General features: G+C 36.1%; 1 protein-coding gene across 1 annotated transcript in view; it reads left to right on the forward strand.

Moving 5' to 3' along the window:
• The first annotated feature begins 6,040 nt into the window (after positions 1–6,040).
• The window catches only part of LOC106598169 (sodium/potassium-transporting ATPase subunit beta-3), a 35,526-nt gene continuing 22,095 nt past the window's right edge, over positions 6,041–19,471 (forward strand). Inside the window, exon 1 of the mRNA XM_014189233.3 lies at positions 6,041–6,316. Coding sequence (XP_014044708.1) covers positions 6,199–6,316 — 118 coding nt within the window. The 5' untranslated portion in view covers positions 6,041–6,198. The remainder of the gene's footprint in view (positions 6,317–19,471) is intronic.

A 19,471-nucleotide genomic window follows, 5' to 3' on the forward strand; every position in this document is an offset into this window, starting at 1 on the left:
GAAGGCATTAAGTAAATTATTACACAATCTTTTAATCAGTCAGTGTTGGTAGCCAGTGTCAGTGCCTCATTGCATTGACCCCCCTTGTCCAGGAGAGGGAGCTAGTCACTGCTTTTCAACAGAGTTCTGGAACTCCATGGACAATTCTAGACATAGGATGCATATACTGTACAGGGTTGGCTCTCAAAAGGCTTCCTCTCCTTGTCTACTCTCCTCTGTCTCTGCACTAATATGAGGGTCGTGTATGGCGGTAGGCCACTGGGACACTTGTTTTCACTAATCCAGAACTATTTCAGAGCAGCGTAATGAAGGAAAGGTGACAAGGAGACTATAGGATTTGATAGAATTACACAATATAATACTTTTGAGAATCAACCCTCATTAGCCTGGGTGCTTGAATCGGAAACTCTTATTTTTATAAATGTTTAATGTTCTTACAGACATTGATTATTGTGATTGTGGTTTACATGAATTGGAAGACTTTAACTGTTATTGGAAAGGAATATTGTACAGTGTTACTTTAGCCCTGTGTTCACTTATGAACTAAGAGAAAGTATCTGTTGTGCAACGTTCATGTTTCTGGCATTTTAATGGATTGAGTGCTTCGAACAGCCTACATAGAGATTGTGCTGCTTAATTCTGGCCCTAATGGGCCACCATACCCTAACATACTATTGGATATTTGTGACATTTTTATGAATTTATTTTGTATTGCTAACCATCTCTCTCCAATTCTGTTGCCTGCCCACCTTTTTTTCCCCAAAGAACATCAAATGCAGGAGATTACATGTTAACAAATAGGATGCTGATGTTTTAACACTTGAACAAGACTATTTGAAACCCTACTCTTTATGTATAACTGTTGTTAAAACAAAAATATTGGCATGGAACACATTGAAAATGCACTTCCTAGAGGAGACTGTCTGCCCCTAAAAACATGGGAAATGCACTTCCTTCAGAAAGTTGGTCAACTGGCTTAGAGCAGAGGTTTATGGGAAAATAAGTTTTCAACCGATATTCACCTGCACCCAGAGACTTGTGGGAAATACAGCCCTCAGATGCCATTTTAATGATTGGCTCTCGTCAGCGGCAGTGATGCTGTCACTGTTACCACGGCAACGGACGGATGAATTGAGAAAAAACGTACTGTACTCTTGCTCATTGTGCTGGTATGAGAGAAAGGGGAGGGGGAACTAATTGGACACACAGAGAAGGGCTCTGCAGACAATGAGAGGAGTGTGAGTGTGTATGATCTCCCTCTTGCTGACACACACACACACACAGGTCCTGTTTTGCCTGTGGGCTGATGTCGCAGGGTAAATGTGATAGAGACCTGGGCCATGAATCAATGCACTAATCCCAATATGGCAAAACATATTTACTCTGTGTGCCAGAGAATCAATTTGCTTAAGTGTGTGAGTGCTTGAGTGAGGAGCGACAGGTAACCTAGTGGTTAGAGTGTTGGGCCAGTAACCGAAAGGTTGCTAGATCGAATCCCCTAGCTGACAAGGTCAAAATCTGTTGTTCTGAACAAGGCAGTTAACCCACTGTTCCCCGGGGTGCTGTGGATGTTGGTTAAGATGGGATGGGTTAAATGTGGAAGATTCAGTTGTATATCTGATTTATCATCTTTCCCTAATAATTTGGTGGTTGCTTATATTTGTGATGATTTCCAAACCAACCCTGTAGAAATTAGGATTGAGTGTCTTGCTCAAGGGCACATCAACACACCCGCATGCGGGTTGGAGTGTAGTGAGGTTGGAGTGTGGCCTTGGTGGTAATTATTTTCGATAGCTGTAATTCACTCTCCCTTGGTTCCACAAATCCTACTATGGTAGGATTCTGTGCTATCTTTATCTCTCCCCCCCCCCCCCCCTCTTACTCAGCCTGCTTACATTGTATTTCAGTTATTCTGTATTTCCATGGCAACGGCAATTGTTAAAAGCACCAAATATTTAAGTAGGCCACAGATGCATAGTATGTAGACTACAGTAGCATAGTATATAGTCCACAGTAGCATAGTATGTAGTCCACAGTAGCATAGTATGTAGTCCACAGTAGCATAGTATGTAGTCCACAGTAGCATAGATGTAGTCCACAGTAGCATAGGCCTACATCTGGCTCAAATGTCCTCGCCTTACATGGGCCACTGCAACTGTGTGTGTGTGTGTGTGTGTGTGCGTGCGTGCGTGCGTGCATGAGAGAGAGCGAGAGAGAGAGAGAGAGAGAGAGAGAGAAAGAGGCAGCGAGAGAGAGAGAGAGAGGCAGCGAGAGAGAAAGAGAGAGAGGCAGCTAGAGAGAGAGAGACTGGCAACCATAAGGTGTTTGTTTGGTTCACTTGCCCCAGTATTGCAGTGAGAGACACACATTCCTTCCAGAATTATATGTTTTTTCAAATCAGTTTATTTTAGAATAATACAGAAGTACAGTACCAGTCAAAAGTTTGTTTTTCTTTATTTTTACTATTTTCTACATTGTAGAATAATAGCGAAGACATCAAAACTATAAAATAACACATATGGAATCATGTAGTAACCAAAAAACTGTTAAACAAATCTAAATATATTTTATATTTGAGATTCTTCAAAGTAGCCACCCTTTGCCTTGACAACAGCTTTGCACACTCTTGGCATTCTCTCAACCAGCTTCATGAGGTAGTCACCTGGAATGCATTTAAATGAACAGGTGTGCCTTGTTAAAAGTTAGTTTGTGGAATTTCTTTCCTTCTTAATGCATTTGAGCCAATCAGTTGTTATGACAAGGTATACAGAAAATAGCCCTATTTGGTAAAAGACAAAGTCCATATTATGTCAAGAACAGCTCAAATAAGCAATGACAAAAAACCATCAAGCGCTATGATGAAACCTTCTCTCATGAGGAGAGCCACAGGAAAGGAAGTCCCAGAATTACCTCTGATGCAAAGAATACGTTTATTAGAGTTACCAGCCTCAGAAATTGCAGCCCAAATACAGTTGGAAGTCGGAAGTTTACATACACCTTAGCCAAATACATTTAAACTCAGTTTCTCCCAATTCCTGACATTTAATCCTAGTAAAAAGTCCCTGTCTTAGGTCAGTTAGGATCACCACTTTATTTTAAGAATGTGAAATGACAGAATAATAGTAGAGAGAATGATTTATTTCAGATTTTATTTCTTTCATCACGTTCCCAGTAGGTACACTCAATTAGTATTTGGTAGCATTGCCTTTAAATTGTTTAACTTGGGTCAAACCCATCAGACCCATTTGCGACCAAGCTTTAACTTCCTGACTGAGGTCTTGAGATGTTGCTTCAATATATCCACATAATTTTCCTTCCTCATGATGTTATCTATTTTGTGAAGTGCACCAGTCCCTCCTGCAGCAAAGCACTCCACAACATGATGCTGCCACCCCCATGCTTCATGGTTGGGATGGTGTTCTTTGGCTTGCAGGCCTCCCCCTTTTTCCTCCAAACATAACGATGTTCATTATGGCCAAACAGTTACATTTTTGTTTCATCAGACCAGAGGATATTTGTCCAAAAAGTATGATCTTTGTCCCCATGTGCAGCTGCAAACCGTAATCTGGCTTTTTTTATGGCGGTTTTGGAGCAGTGGCTTCTACCTTGCTGAGTGGCCTTTCAGGTTATGTGGATATATGACTCGTTTTACTGTGGATATAGATACTTTTGTACCTGTTTCCTCCAGCATCTTCACAAGGTCCTTTGCTGTTGTTCTGGGATTGATTTGCACTTTTCCCACCAAAGTACGTTCATCTCTAGGAGACAAAACACATCTCCTTCCTGAGCGGAATGACGACTGCGTGGTCCCATGGTGTTTATACTTGCATACTATTGTTTGTACAGATGAACATGGCACCTTCAGGCATTTGGAAATTGGTTTGGAGGTCTTGGCTGATTTCTTTAGATTTTCCCATGATGTCAAGCAAAGAGACACTAAGTTTGAAGGTAGTCCTTGAAATACATCCACAGGTACACCTCCAATTGACTCAAATTTATGTCAATTAGCATTTCAGAAGCTTCTAAATCCATGACATCATTTTCTGTAATTTTCCAAAGTTTAAAGGCACAGCCAACTTAGTGAATGTAAACGACCCACTGGAATTGTGATAGAGTGAATTATATGTCACGACTTCCACTGAAGTCGGTCCCTCTCCTTGTTCGGGCGGCGTTCGGCGGTCGACGTCACCGGCCTATTAGCCATCACCGATCCACTTTTCATTTTCCATTTGTTTTGTCTTTGTTTTACACACCTGGTTTCACTTCCCCAATTACTTGTTCATTATTTAACCCTCTGTTCCCCCATATTTTTTTTGTGAGTGATTGATTGTATGTTATACGGTCCATTATGTGGGCTTGCTTTATTGTTTTGTATTTGCCTATTTTGAGTAAATTACGTTTATTTACTCATATCTGATGTCCTGCGCCTGACTCCTCTACACAAGCTACACACAGACCTCTTAACATTATAAGTGAATAAAATCTGTCTGTAAACAATTGTTGGAAAAATTACTTGTGTCATGCACAAAGCAGATGTCCTAACCGACTTGCCAAAACTATAGTTTGTTAACAAGAAATTTGTGGAGTGGTTGAAAAACGAGTTTTAATGACTCCAACCAAAGTGTATGTAAACTTCCAACTTCAACTGTAAATGCTTCAGAGAGTTCAAGTAACAGACACATCTCAACATCAACTGTTCAGAGGAGACTGCGTGAATCAGGCCTTTATGGTCGAATTCCTGCAAAGAAACCACTACTAAAGGACACCAATAATAAGATACTTGCTTGGGCCAAGAAAGATGAGCAATGGACATTAGACTGGTGGAAATCTGTCCTATGGTCTGATGAGTCCAAATGTGAGATTCTTGTCTTTGTGAGATGCAATAGGTAAACGGATGATCTCCGCATGTGTGGTTCCCACCTTGAAGCATGGAGGAGGAAGTGTGATGGTGTGGGGGTGATTTGTTGGTGACACTGTCAGTGATTTATTTAGAATTCAAGGCACACTTAACCAGCATGGCTACCATGGCATTCTGCAGTGATACGCCATCCCATCTGGTTTGCATTTAGTGGGACTATCATTTGATTTTCAACAGGAAAATGACCCAACACACCTCCAGCCTGTGTAAGGGCTATTTTGACCAAGAAGGAGAGTGATGGAGTGCTGCATCAGATGACCTGGGGTCCACAGTCACCCGAACCTCAACCCAATTGAGATGGTTTGGGATGAGTTGGACCGCAGAGTGAAGGAAAAGCAGCCAACAAGTGCTCAGCATATGTGGGAACTCCATCCCACATATGTTGGAAAAGCATTCTAGGTGAAGCTGGTTAAGAAAATGCCAAGAGTGTGCAACGTTGTCATCAAGGCAAAGGGTGGCTACTTTGAAGAGTCTAAAATCTAAAATATATTTTGATTTGTTTAACACTTTGTTGGTTACTACATTATTCCAAACGTGTTATTTCATAGTTTTGATGTCTTCACTATTATTCTACAATGTAGAAAATAGTAAAAATAAAGAAAAACCCTGGAATGTGTAGGTCTGTCCAAACTTTTGACTGGTACTGTATGTCACAACCATTGTGGTGTTAGGGGGTCCTCACACACACACACACGATAGCAGATTGATCCCCTATGTATTACTCATCCTCAACACACCACACACATTTTGATCTGTAGCAAAATGACTGCATGTGCAGGTGTGCTAAGCTACTTCAACCACAGGCAGAATCATATGAACAGCCTATTTACTGTATAGAAAGCATAGGTCTACTGTCTACATATGCTTGGCATCATCATAATCTGTACAGTTTTCGTATCATTTGTTAGGTACGCCATTCTCTCATTTTCTCAGGCAATGATAACTGGATAAATAACGCGTTATTCTAGCGTTTTTGTTAGTGTCTACAAATCTAGGCTACACTGTACCAAGCCGTTCTTCTATCGAGGCTGTTCTATTGTAACCGTACCCGTACCGCATTGAGTAGCGGAGAGAGGCTGACGCTAGTTGCAGAAAGCGTCACAGATTTTTTTTTTTTTTTTTTTTTTTTTAAAACAGCAATCTTGCCTCACTCTGCCGCTGGACTCCATTCTAACCACTGATACAATCACCTACCGCCTACATCCCTGATTTTGCCTCATCCTATCGCCCACTGTTCCTCGTATTTTTAATAAGGAAAAATACATCCCCAAATTTCCACAATGGCAAGCAACGAAGTCAAACCGACGGCGAAAGAGGATGAGAATGCCGGAAACTGGAAAGATTCCATCTTCAACCCAAGGACCGGGGAGTTTTGTGGGCGCACAGCGAAGAGCTGGGGTAAGAAAACCTGGACCGGGTCTGAGTCATAGCCCACAGTCGAAAACCACATTTTTATGATTTATCATATTGCAGGCTATTCAGTTTTGATGTGCATGTTTTCACATATAGCCTAATAACGGATAGTAATATTATATAATATCCACCTATGCATTCATGGTCTCAATCATCACAATCTATTTATGTGTAGTTGGTTTTGTATGTAGGTATGTATGTGTGTGGTGTGTGTGTGACAGCTTGTCCATTTCAGCTCTGATTAGCTCAAGACAGATAAATGAGACTAGCCCACCTGTATAAATAATAATTAGAGTCCAATGCTCAGTGTATTTCCAATACAGACCAATACTCAGTGTATTTCCAATACAGACCAATACTCAGTGTATTTTCAATACTCAGTGTATTTCCAATACAGACCAATACTCAGTGTATTTCCAATACAGACCAATACTCAGTGTATTTCTAATGCTCAGTGTATTTCCAATACAGACCAATACTCAGTGTATTTCCAATACAGACCAATACTCAGTGTATTTCCAATACAGACCAATACTCAGTGTATTTCCAATGCTCAGTGTATTTCCAATACAGACCAATACTCAGTGTATTTCCAATACAGACCAATACTCAGTGTATTTCCAATGCTCAGTGTATTTCCAATACAGACCAATACTCAGTGTATTTCCAATACAGACCAATACTCAGTGTATTTCCAATGCTCAGTGTATTTCCAATACAGACCAATACTCAGTGTATTTCCAATACAGACCAATACTCAGTGTATTTCCAATACAGACCACAAGTAGCCATATAGGCTACAACTGAAATATGAGATAGAAGATCGGCCTATAATAATAATAATTGGTATGATAAACTATAAGCAAATGATATTCATTCTTAAGATCATAAATTAAATGATTGCTCCCTTCTCAGAACAATGTTATCAGAAATCAGCAATATCTGCTCTGTAGTGTACATCAGTGTGTGTGTGTGTGTGTGTGTGTGTGTGTGTGTGCCTGTGAATTCCCTGGAACAGACCAATTCATGACGATCTAACAGCCAGCTAGCATGATTATGTGAAGACCTTCACTTGTGTTACAGATGAGATACACTACCGACACACAAAGAACATATGGAAATAAAATGTCGATTTCTCATTTATGGAATTTATATCCACGATTTTTATAGCAGTAGTCTATGAAGATCTATGAAGATGGTGAGCAGAGCTTGCTCTATGGGAGCTAGCAGCTTGTACTGACCCTGTGCAGTGCTGTGGGATGCTCCTCTCTCACGCTGTCAGAACTCCTCCTCCCACTGCTACGGCAGTATGGCCGCCCACATTAGCATACTTGTCAAGGTCAAATGGCTTTCCCTGCCGGTGCATGATGGGAATGTATCGGAGGAGAGTGGAAGAGAGTAGGGAGAGGGTTTTTCAGTGGCTGGGTGGGGGGGGGGACTGTGTAGAATGTAGACCTAGTGTGGTGACCAACCTGACAGTGTAGACTGTAGACCTAGTGTGATGACCAACCTGTGTAGACTGTAGACCTAGTGTGGTGACCAACCTGACTGTGTAGAATGTAGACCTAGTGTGGTGACCAACCTGACAGTGTAGACTGTAGACCTAGTGTGATGACCAACCTGTGTAGACTGTAGACCTAGTGTGGTGACCAACCTGACTGTGTAGACTGTAGACCTAGTGTGGTGACCAACCTGACTGTGTAGACTGTAGACCTAGTGTGGTGACCAACCTGACTGTGTAGACTGTAGACCTAGTGTGATGACCAATCTGACTGTGTAGACTGTAGACCTAGTGTGGTGACCAACCTGACTGTGTAGACTGTAGACCTAGTGTGATGACCAACCTGACTGTGTAGACTGTAGACCTAGTGTGATGACCAACCTGACTGTGTAGACGGTAGATCTAGTGTGGTGACCAACCTGTCTGTGTAGACTGTAGACCTAGTGTGATGACCAACCTGACTGTGTAGACTGTAGACCTAGTGTGGTGACCAACCTGACTGTGTAGGCTGTAGACCTAGTGTGATGACCAACCTGTGTAGACTGTAGACCTAGTGTGGTGACCAACCTGACTGTGTAGAATGTAGACCTAGTGTGATGACCAACCTGACTGTGTAGAATGTAGACCTAGTGTGGTGACCAACCTGACTGTGTAGACTGTAGACCTAGTGTGGTGACCAACCTGACTGTGTAGAATGTAGACCTAGTGTGGTGACCAACCTGACTGTGTAGACTGTAGACCTAGTGTGATGACCAACCTAACTGTGTAGAATGTAGACCTAGTGTGGTGACCAACCTGACTGTGTAGACTGTAGACCTAGTGTGGTGACCAACCTGACTGTGTAGACTGTAGACCTAGTGTGATGACCAACCTGTGTAGACTGTAGACCTAGTGTGGTGACCAACCTGACTGTGTAGAATGTAGACCTAGTGTGGTGACCAACCTGACTGTGTAGAATGTAGACCTAGTGTGGTGACCAACCTGACTGTGTAGACTGTAGACCTAGTGTGGTGACCAACCTGACTGTGTAGACTGTAGACCTAGTGTGGTGACCAACCTGACTGTGTAGACTGTAGACCTAGTGTGGTGACCAACCTGACTGTGTAGAATGTAGACCTAGTGTGGTGACCAACCTGACTGTGTAGACTGTAGACCTAGTGTGGTGACCAACCTGACTGTGTAGACTGTAGACCTAGTGTGATGACCAACCTGACTGTGTAGACTGTAGACCTAGTGTGATGACCAACCTGACTGTGTAGACTGTAGACCTAGTGTGGTGACCAACCTGACTGTGTAGACTGTAGACCTAGTGTGGTGACCAACCTGACTGTGTAGACTGTAGACCTAGTGTGGTGACCAACCTGACTGTGTAGACTGTAGACCTAGTGTGGTGACCAACCTGACTGTGTAGACTGTAGCCCTAGTGTGGTGACCAACCTGACTGTCTGTTTGCATGGTAGGTCTTCGTTCAATGGAATGCTTACACCCAATATAATATTATATTGGCTCTGCAATAAACATTCATATACATGAATAGGCATTAAAAACATAACATTTCTGCAGGGTTTGAATGATCTATTCAATATTGGGGATGGGCTGGATCGATATTTATTTGTAATGTCGCATTCACCTCATGGGAGAGTAATCGGAAGAACGACTTGTCTACTTCGGAGGAACGACTTGGACCGTTCACGTGCTAGGAGCTCGGGAGGGAACGCAAGAACCATTCTGACCATTGACAGCCGAAATCGCGGTCATATTTGTTGCCATTTTTCAGTGGTGCCTGATGTCAAAGTTCATCATGTGGGATAGACCGGGGTCTAGAGGTCATACCCCCGTTTCCTAGTCGTAATTACGAGTTGGAGGGGCGTTCATGTGTATTAGTCCCAGTAGGAAGGGCGTATTTCTGAGTTCCTGACATGACGTGAACACAGCATAAAGTTTATGCGGGTTCCCAGTTCCCAGCACCCATGGGCAGCCCTGTCATTTCATAAGGGTTCAGAGTTGAACCTGTCAATCAAATTGCTAGACTGTTCTGTCATCTTTGGTTATACTGCCTATCATCATAAGAAAACAAAATGCATACCTTTGCACAACATAATGTTCAGGCTTGAAATTGTTCCTCATCTTTCCTTGCTTACTTATCCAGTTCTTTACATGGAAAGCTGTCCTCATTGAAATTACTAATGTTTACTTGGATGAATGAAATAAAACACATTAATAAGGATGAATGATGTAAAACACATTAATAAGGATGAATGACTAAAACACATTAATAAGGATGAATGAAATAAAACACATAATGATGAATTATCTAAAACACATAAGGATGAATGACTGACACATAAGAATGAATTATCTAAAACACATAAGGATGAATGACTGAAACACATAAGGATGAATTATCTAAAACACATAAGAATGAATGACTAAAACACATTAATATGGATGAATGACTAAAACACATTAATAAGGATTCATTATCTAAAACACATATGGATGAATGATCTAAAACACATAAGGATGAATGATCTAAAACACATAAGGATGAATGATCTAAAACACATAAGGATGAATGATCTAAAACACATAAGGATGAATGATCTAAAACACATAAGGATGAATGATCTAAAAAACATAAGGATGAATGATCTAAAACACATAAGGATGAATGATCTAAAACACATAAGGATGAATGATCTAAAACACATAAGGATGAATGATCTAAAACACATAAGGATGAATGATCTAAAACATAAGGATGAATGATCTAAAACACATAAGGATGAATGATCTAAAACACGTAAGGATGAATGATCTAAAACACGTAAGGATGAATGATCTAAAACACGTAAGGATGAATGATCTAAAACACGTAAGGATGAATGATCTAAAACACATAAGGATGAATGATCTAAAACACATAAGGATGAATGATCTAAAACACATAAGGATGAATGATCTAAAACACATAAGGATGAATGATCTAAAACACATAAGGATGAATGATCTAAAACACATAAGGATGAATGATCTAAAACACATAAGGATGAATGATCTAAAACACATAAGGATGAATGATCTAAAACACGTAAGGATGAATGATCTAAAACACGTAAGGATGAATGATCTAAAATACGTAAGGATGAATGATCTAAAACACATAAGGATGAATGATCTAAAACACATAAGGATGAATGATCTAAAACACATAAGGATGAATGATCTAAAACACATAAGGATGAATGATCTAAAACACATAAGGATGAATGATCTAAAACACATAAGGATGAATGATCTAAAACACGTTAATAAGGATGAATGATCTAAAACACATAAGGATGAATGACTTAAACACGTAAGGATGAATGATCTAAAACACATAAGGATGAATGATCTAAAACACGTTAATAAGGATGAATGATCTAAAACACATAAGGATGAATGATCTAAAACACGTAAGGATGAATGATCTAAAACACATAAGGATGAATGATCTAAAACACATAAGGATGAATGATCTAAAACACATAAGGATGAATGATCTAAAACACATAAGGATGAATGATCTAAAACACATAAGGATGAATGATCTAAAACACATAAGGATGAATGATCTAAAACACATAAGGATGAATGATCTAAAACACGTAAGGATGAATGATCTAAAACACGTAAGGATGAATGATCTAAAACACGTAAGGATGAATGATCTAAAACACGTAAGGATGAATTATCTAAAACACGTAAGGATGAATGATCTAAAACACGTAAGGATGAATGATCTAAAACACGTAAGGATGAATGATCTAAAACACATAAGGATGAATGATCTAAAACACATAAGGATGAATGATCTAAAACACATAAGGATGAATGATCTAAAACACATAAGGATGAATGATCTAAAACACATAAGGATGAATGATCTAAAACACATAAGGATGAATGATCTAAAACACGTTAATAAGGATGAATGATCTAAAACACGTTAATAAGGATGAATGATCTAAAACACATAAGGATGAATGATCTAAAACACATAAGGATGAATGATCTAAAACACATAAGGATGAATGACTGAAACACGTAAGGATGAATGATCTAAAACACATAAGGATGAATGATCTAAAACACATAAGGATGAATGATCTAAAACACATAAGGATGAATGATCTAAAACACGTTAATAAGGATGAATGATCTAAAACACATAAGGATGAATGATCTAAAACACATAAGGATGAATGATCTAAAACACATAAGGATGAAAGATCTAAAACACATAAGGATGAATGATCTAAAACACATAAGGATGAATGATCTAAAACACATAAGGATGAATGATCTAAAACACATAAGGATGAATGATCTGAAACACATAAGGATGAATGATCTAAAACACATAAGGATGAATGATCTAAAACACATAAGGATGAATGATCTAAAACACATAAGGATGAATGATCTAAAACACATAAGGATGAATGATCTAAAACACATAAGGATGAATGATCTAAAACACGTTAATAAGGATGAATGATCTAAAACTTGTTAATAAGGATGAATGATCTAAAACACATAAGGATGAATGATCTAAAACACATAAGGATGAATGATCTAAAACACATAAGGATGAAAGATCTAAAACACATAAGGATGAATGATCTAAAACACATAAGGATGAATGATCTAAAACACATAAGGATGAATGATCTAAAACACATAAGGATGAATGATCTGAAACACATAAGGATGAATGATCTAAAACACATAAGGATGAATGATCTAAAACACATAAGGATGAATGATCTAAAACACGTTAATAAGGATGAATGATCTAAAACACGTTAATAAGGATGAATGATCTAAAACACGTTAATAAGGATGAATGATCTAAAACACGTTAATAAGGATGAATGATCTAAAACACATAAGGAGGAATGATCTAAAACACATAAGGATGAATGACTGAAACACATAAGGATGAATGATCTAAAACACATAAGGATGAATGATCTAAAACACATAAGGATGAATGATCTAAAACACGTTAATAAGGATGAATGATCTAAAACACGTTAATAAGGATGAATGATCTAAAACACGTAAGGATGAATGATCTAAAACACATAAGGATGAATGATCTAAAACACGTAAGGATGAATGACTGAAACACATAAGGATGAATGATCTAAAACACGTTAATAAGGATGAATGATCTAAAACACATAAGGATGAATGATCTAAAACACGTTAATAAGGATGAATGATCTAAAACACATAAGGATGAATGATCTAAAACACATAAGGATGAATGATCTAAAACACATAAGGATGAATGATCTAAAACACATAAGGATGAATGATCTAAAACACATAAGGATGAAAGATCTAAAACACATAAGGATGAATGATCTAAAACACATAAGGATGAATGATCTAAAACACATAAGGATGAATGATCTAAAACACATAAGGATGAATGATCTGAAACACATAAGGATGAATGATCTAAAACACATAAGGATGAATGATCTAAAACACATAAGGATGAATGATCTAAAACACATAAGGATGAATGATCTAAAACACATAAGGATGAATGATCTAAAACACATAAGGATGAATGATCTAAAACACGTTAATAAGGATGAATGATCTAAAACACGTTAATAAGGATGAATGATCTAAAACACGTTAATAAGGATGAATGATCTAAAACACATAAGGATGAATGATCTAAAACACATAAGGATGAATGATCTAAAACACGTAAGGATGAATGACTGAAACACATAAGGATGAATGATCTAAAACACGTTAATAAGGATGAATGATCTAAAACACATAAGGATGAATGATCTAAAACACATAAGGATGAATGATCTAAAACACATAAGGATGAATGACTGAAACACGTAAGGATGAATGATCTAAAACACATAAGGATGAATGATCTAAAACACATAAGGATGAATGATCTAAAACACATAAGGATGAATGATCTAAAACACATAAGGATGAATGATCTAAAACACATAAGGATGAATGATCTAAAACACATAAGGATGAATGATCTAATACACGTTAATAAGGATGAATGATCTAAAACATGTTAATAAGGATGAATGATCTAAAACACATAAGGATGAATGATCTAAAACACATAAGGATGAATGATCTAAAACACATAAGGATGAATGATCTAAAACACGTTAATAAGGATGAATGATCTAAAACACGTTAATAAGGATGAATGATCTAAAACACGTTAATAAGGATAAATGATCTAAAACACATAAGGATGAATGATCTAAAACACATAAGGATGAATGATCTAAAACACGTAAGGATGAATGACTGAAACACATAAGGATGAATGATCTAAAACACGTTAATAAGGATGAATGATCTAAAACACATAAGGATGAATGATCTAAAACACATAAGGATGAATGATCTAAAACACATAAGGATGAATGACTGAAACACGTAAGGATGAATGATCTAAAACACATAAGGATGAATGATCTAAAACACATAAGGATGAATGATCTAAAACACATAAGGATGAATGATCTAAAACACATAAGGATGAATGATCTAAAACACATAAGGATGAATGATCTAAAACACGTTAATAAGGATGAATGATCTAAAACACGTTAATAAGGATGAATGATCTAAAACACATAAGGATGAATGATCTAAAACACATAAGGGTGAAAGATCTAAAACACATAAGGATGAATGATCTAAAACACATAAGGATGAATGATCTAAAACACATAAGGATGAATGATCTAAAACACATGAGGATGAATGATCTGAAACACATAAGGATGAATGATCTAAAACACATAAGGATGAATGATCTAAAACACATAAGGATGAATGATCTAAAACACATAAGGATGAATGATCTAAAACACGTTAATAAGGATGAATGATCTAAAACACGTTAATAAGGATGAATGATCTAAAACACGTTAATAAGGATGAATGATCTAAAACACATAAGGATGAATGATCTAAAACACATAAGGATGAATGATCTAAAACACGTAAGGATGAATGACTGAAACACATAAGGATGAATGATCTAAAACACGTTAATAAGGATGAATGATCTAAAACACATAAGGATGAATGATCTAAAACACATAAGGATGAATGATCTAAAACACATAAGGATGAATGACTGAAACACGTAAGGATGAATGATCTAAAACACATTAGGATGAATGATCTAAAACACATAAGGATGAATGATCTAAAACACATAATGATGAATGATCTAAAACACATAAGGATGAATGATCTAAAACACATAAGGATGAATGATCTAAAACACATAAGGATGAATGATCTAAAACACGTTAATAAGGATGAATGATCTAAAACACATAAGGATGAATGATCTAAAACACATAAGGATGAATGATCTAAAACACATAAGGATGAATGATCTAAAACACATAAGGATGAATGATCTAAAACACATAAGGATGAATGATCTAAAACACGTAAGGATGAATGATCTAAAACACGTTAATAAGGATGAATGATCTAAAACACATAAGGATGAATGATCTAAAACACATAAGGATGAATGATCTAAAACACGTAAGGATGAATGATCTAAAACACATAAGGATGAATGATCTAAAACACATAAGGATGAATGATCTAAAACACATAAGGATGAATGATCTAAAACACATAAGGATGAATGATCTAAAACACATAAGGATGAATGATCTAAAACACATAAGGATGAATGATCTAAAACACGTTAATAAGGATGAATGATCTAAAACACATAAGGATGAATGATCTAAAACACTTTAATAAGGATGAATGATCTAAAACACATAAGGATGAATGATCTAAAACACATAAGGATGAATGATCTAAAACACGTAAGGATGAATGACTGAAACACATAAGGATGAATGATCTAAAACACGTTAATAAGGATGAATGATCTAAAACACATAAGGATGAATGATCTGAAACACATAAGGATGAATGATCTAAAACACATAAGGATGAATGATCTAAAACACATAAGGATGAATGATCTAAAACACATAAGGATGAATGATCTAAAACACATAAGGATGAATGATCTAAAACACATAAGGATGCATGATCTAAAACACGTTAATAAGGATGAATGATCTAAAACACGTTAATAAGGATGAATGATTTAAAACACGTTAATAAGGATGAATGATCTAAAACACATAAGGATGAATGATCTAAAACACATAAGGATGAATGATCTAAAACACGTAAGGATGAATGACTGAAACACATAAGGATGAATGATCTAAAACACGTTAATAAGGATGAATGATCTAAAACACATAAGGATGAATGATCTAAAACACATAAGGATGAATGATCTAAAACACATAAGGATGAATGATCTAAAACACATAAGGATGAATGATCTAAAACACATAAGGATGAATGATCTGAAACACATAAGGATGAATGATCTAAAACACATAAGGATGAATGATCTAAAACACATAAGGATGAATGATCTAAAACACGTTAATAAGGATGAATGATCTAAAACACGTTAATAAGGATGAATGATCTAAAACACGTTAATAAGGATGAATGATCTAAAACACGTTAATAAGGATGAATGATCTAAAACACATAAGGAGGAATGATCTAAAACACATAAGGATGAATGACTGAAACACATAAGGATGAATGATCTAAAACACATAAGGATGAATGATCTAAAACACATAAGGATGAATGATCTAAAACACGTTAATAAGGATGAATGATCTAAAACACGTTAATAAGGATGAATGATCTAAAACACGTAAGGATGAATGATCTAAAACACATAAGGATGAATGATCTAAAACACGTAAGGATGAATGACTGAAACACATAAGGATGAATGATCTAAAACACGTTAATAAGGATGAATGATCTAAAACACATAAGGATGAATGATCTAAAACACGTTAATAAGGATGAATGATCTAAAACACATAAGGATGAATGATCTAAAACACATAAGGATGAATGATCTAAAACACATAAGGATGAATGATCTAAAACACATAAGGATGAATGATCTAAAACACATAAGGATGAATGATCTAAAACACATAAGGATGAAAGATCTAAAACACATAAGGATGAATGATCTAAAACACATAAGGATGAATGATCTAAAACACATAAGGATGAATGATCTAAAACACATAAGGATGAATGATCTGAAACACATAAGGATGAATGATCTAAAACACATAAGGATGAATGATCTAAAACACATAAGGATGAATGATCTAAAACACATAAGGATGAATGATCTAAAACACATAAGGATGAATGATCTAAAACACATAAGGATGAATGATCTAAAACACGTTAATAAGGATGAATGATCTAAAACACGTTAATAAGGATGAATGATCTAAAACACGTTAATAAGGATGAATGATCTAAAACACATAAGGATGAATGATCTAAAACACATAAGGATGAATGATCTAAAACACGTAAGGATGAATGACTGAAACACATAAGGATGAATGATCTAAAACACGTTAATAAGGATGAATGATCTAAAACACATAAGGATGAATGATCTAAAACACATAAGGATGAATGATCTAAAACACATAAGGATGAATGACTGAAACACGTAAGGATGAATGATCTAAAACACATAAGGATGAATGATCTAAAACACATAAGGATGAATGATCTAAAACACATAAGGATGAATGATCTAAAACACATAAGGATGAATGATCTAAAACACATAAGGATGAATGATCTAAAACACATAAGGATGAATGATCTAAAACACGTTAATAAGGATGAATGATCTAAAACATGTTAATAAGGATGAATGATCTAAAACACATAAGGATGAATGATCTAAAACACATAAGGATGAATGATCTAAAACACATAAGGATGAATGATCTAAAACACGTTAATAAGGATGAATGATCTAAAACACGTTAATAAGGATGAATGATCTAAAACACGTTAATAAGGATAAATGATCTAAAACACATAAGGATGAATGATCTAAAACACGTAAGGATGAATGATCTAAAACACGTAAGGATGAATGACTGAAACACATAAGGATGAATGATCTAAAACACGTTAATAAGGATGAATGATCTAAAACACATAAGGATGAATGATCTAAAACACATAAGGATGAATGACTGAAACACGTAAGGATGAATGATCTAAAACACATAAGGATGAATGATCTAAAACACATAAGGATGAATGATCTAAAACACATAAGGATGAATGATCTAAAACACATAAGGATGAATGATCTAAAACACATAAGGATGAATGATCTAAAACACGTTAATAAGGATGAATGATCTAAAACACGTTAATAAGGATGAATGATCTAAAACACATAAGGATGAATGATCTAAAACACATAAGGATGAATGATCTAAAACACATAAGGATGAATGATCTAAAACACATAAGGATGAATGATCTAAAACACATAAGGATGAATGATCTGAAACACATAAGGATGAATGATCTAAAACACATAAGGATGAATGATCTAAAACACATAAGGATGAATGATCTAAAACACATAAGGATGAATGATCTAAAACACGTTAATAAGGATGAATGATCTAAAACACGTTAATAAGGATGAATGATCTAAAACACGTTAATAAGGATGAATGATCTAAAACACATAAGGATGAATGATCTAAAACACATAAGGATGAATGATCTAAAACACGTAAGGATGAATGACTGAAACACATAAGGATGAATGATCTAAAACACGTTAATAAGGATGAATGATCTAAAACACATAAGGATGAATGATCTAAAACACATAAGGATGAATGATCTAAAACACATAAGGATGAATGACTGAAACACGTAAGGATGAATGATCTAAAACACATTAGGATGAATGATCTAAAACACATAAGGATGAATGATCTAAAACACATAATGATGAATGATCTAAAACACATAAGGATGAATGATCTAAAACACATAAGGATGAATGATCTAAAACACATAAGGATGAATGATCTAAAACACGTTAATAAGGATGAATGATCTAAAACACATAAGGATGAATGATCTAAAACACATAAGGATGAATGATCTAAAACACATAAGGATGAATGATCTAAAACACGTAAGGATGAATGATCTAAAACACGTTAATAAGGATGAATGATCTAAAACACATAAGGATGAATGATCTAAAACACATAAGGATGAATGATCTAAAACACGTAAGGATGAATGATCTAAAACACATAAGGATGAATGATCTAAAACACATAAGGATGAATGATCTAAAACACATAAGGATGAATGATCTAAAACACATAAGGATGAATGATCTAAAACACATAAGGATGAATGATCTAAAACACATAAGGATGAATGATCTAAAACACGTTAATAAGGATGAATGATCTAAAACACATAAGGATGAATGATCTAAAACACTTTAATAAGGATGAATGATCTAAAACACATAAGGATGAATGATCTAAAACACATAAGGATGAATGATCTAAAACACGTAAGGATGAATGACTGAAACACATAAGGATGAATGATCT

This window comes from Salmo salar, chromosome 03 (genome assembly GCF_965601325.2).
Source record: "Salmo salar chromosome 03, fSalSal1, whole genome shotgun sequence".
In the NCBI taxonomy this organism is placed as follows: domain Eukaryota; kingdom Metazoa; phylum Chordata; class Actinopteri; order Salmoniformes; family Salmonidae; genus Salmo; species Salmo salar.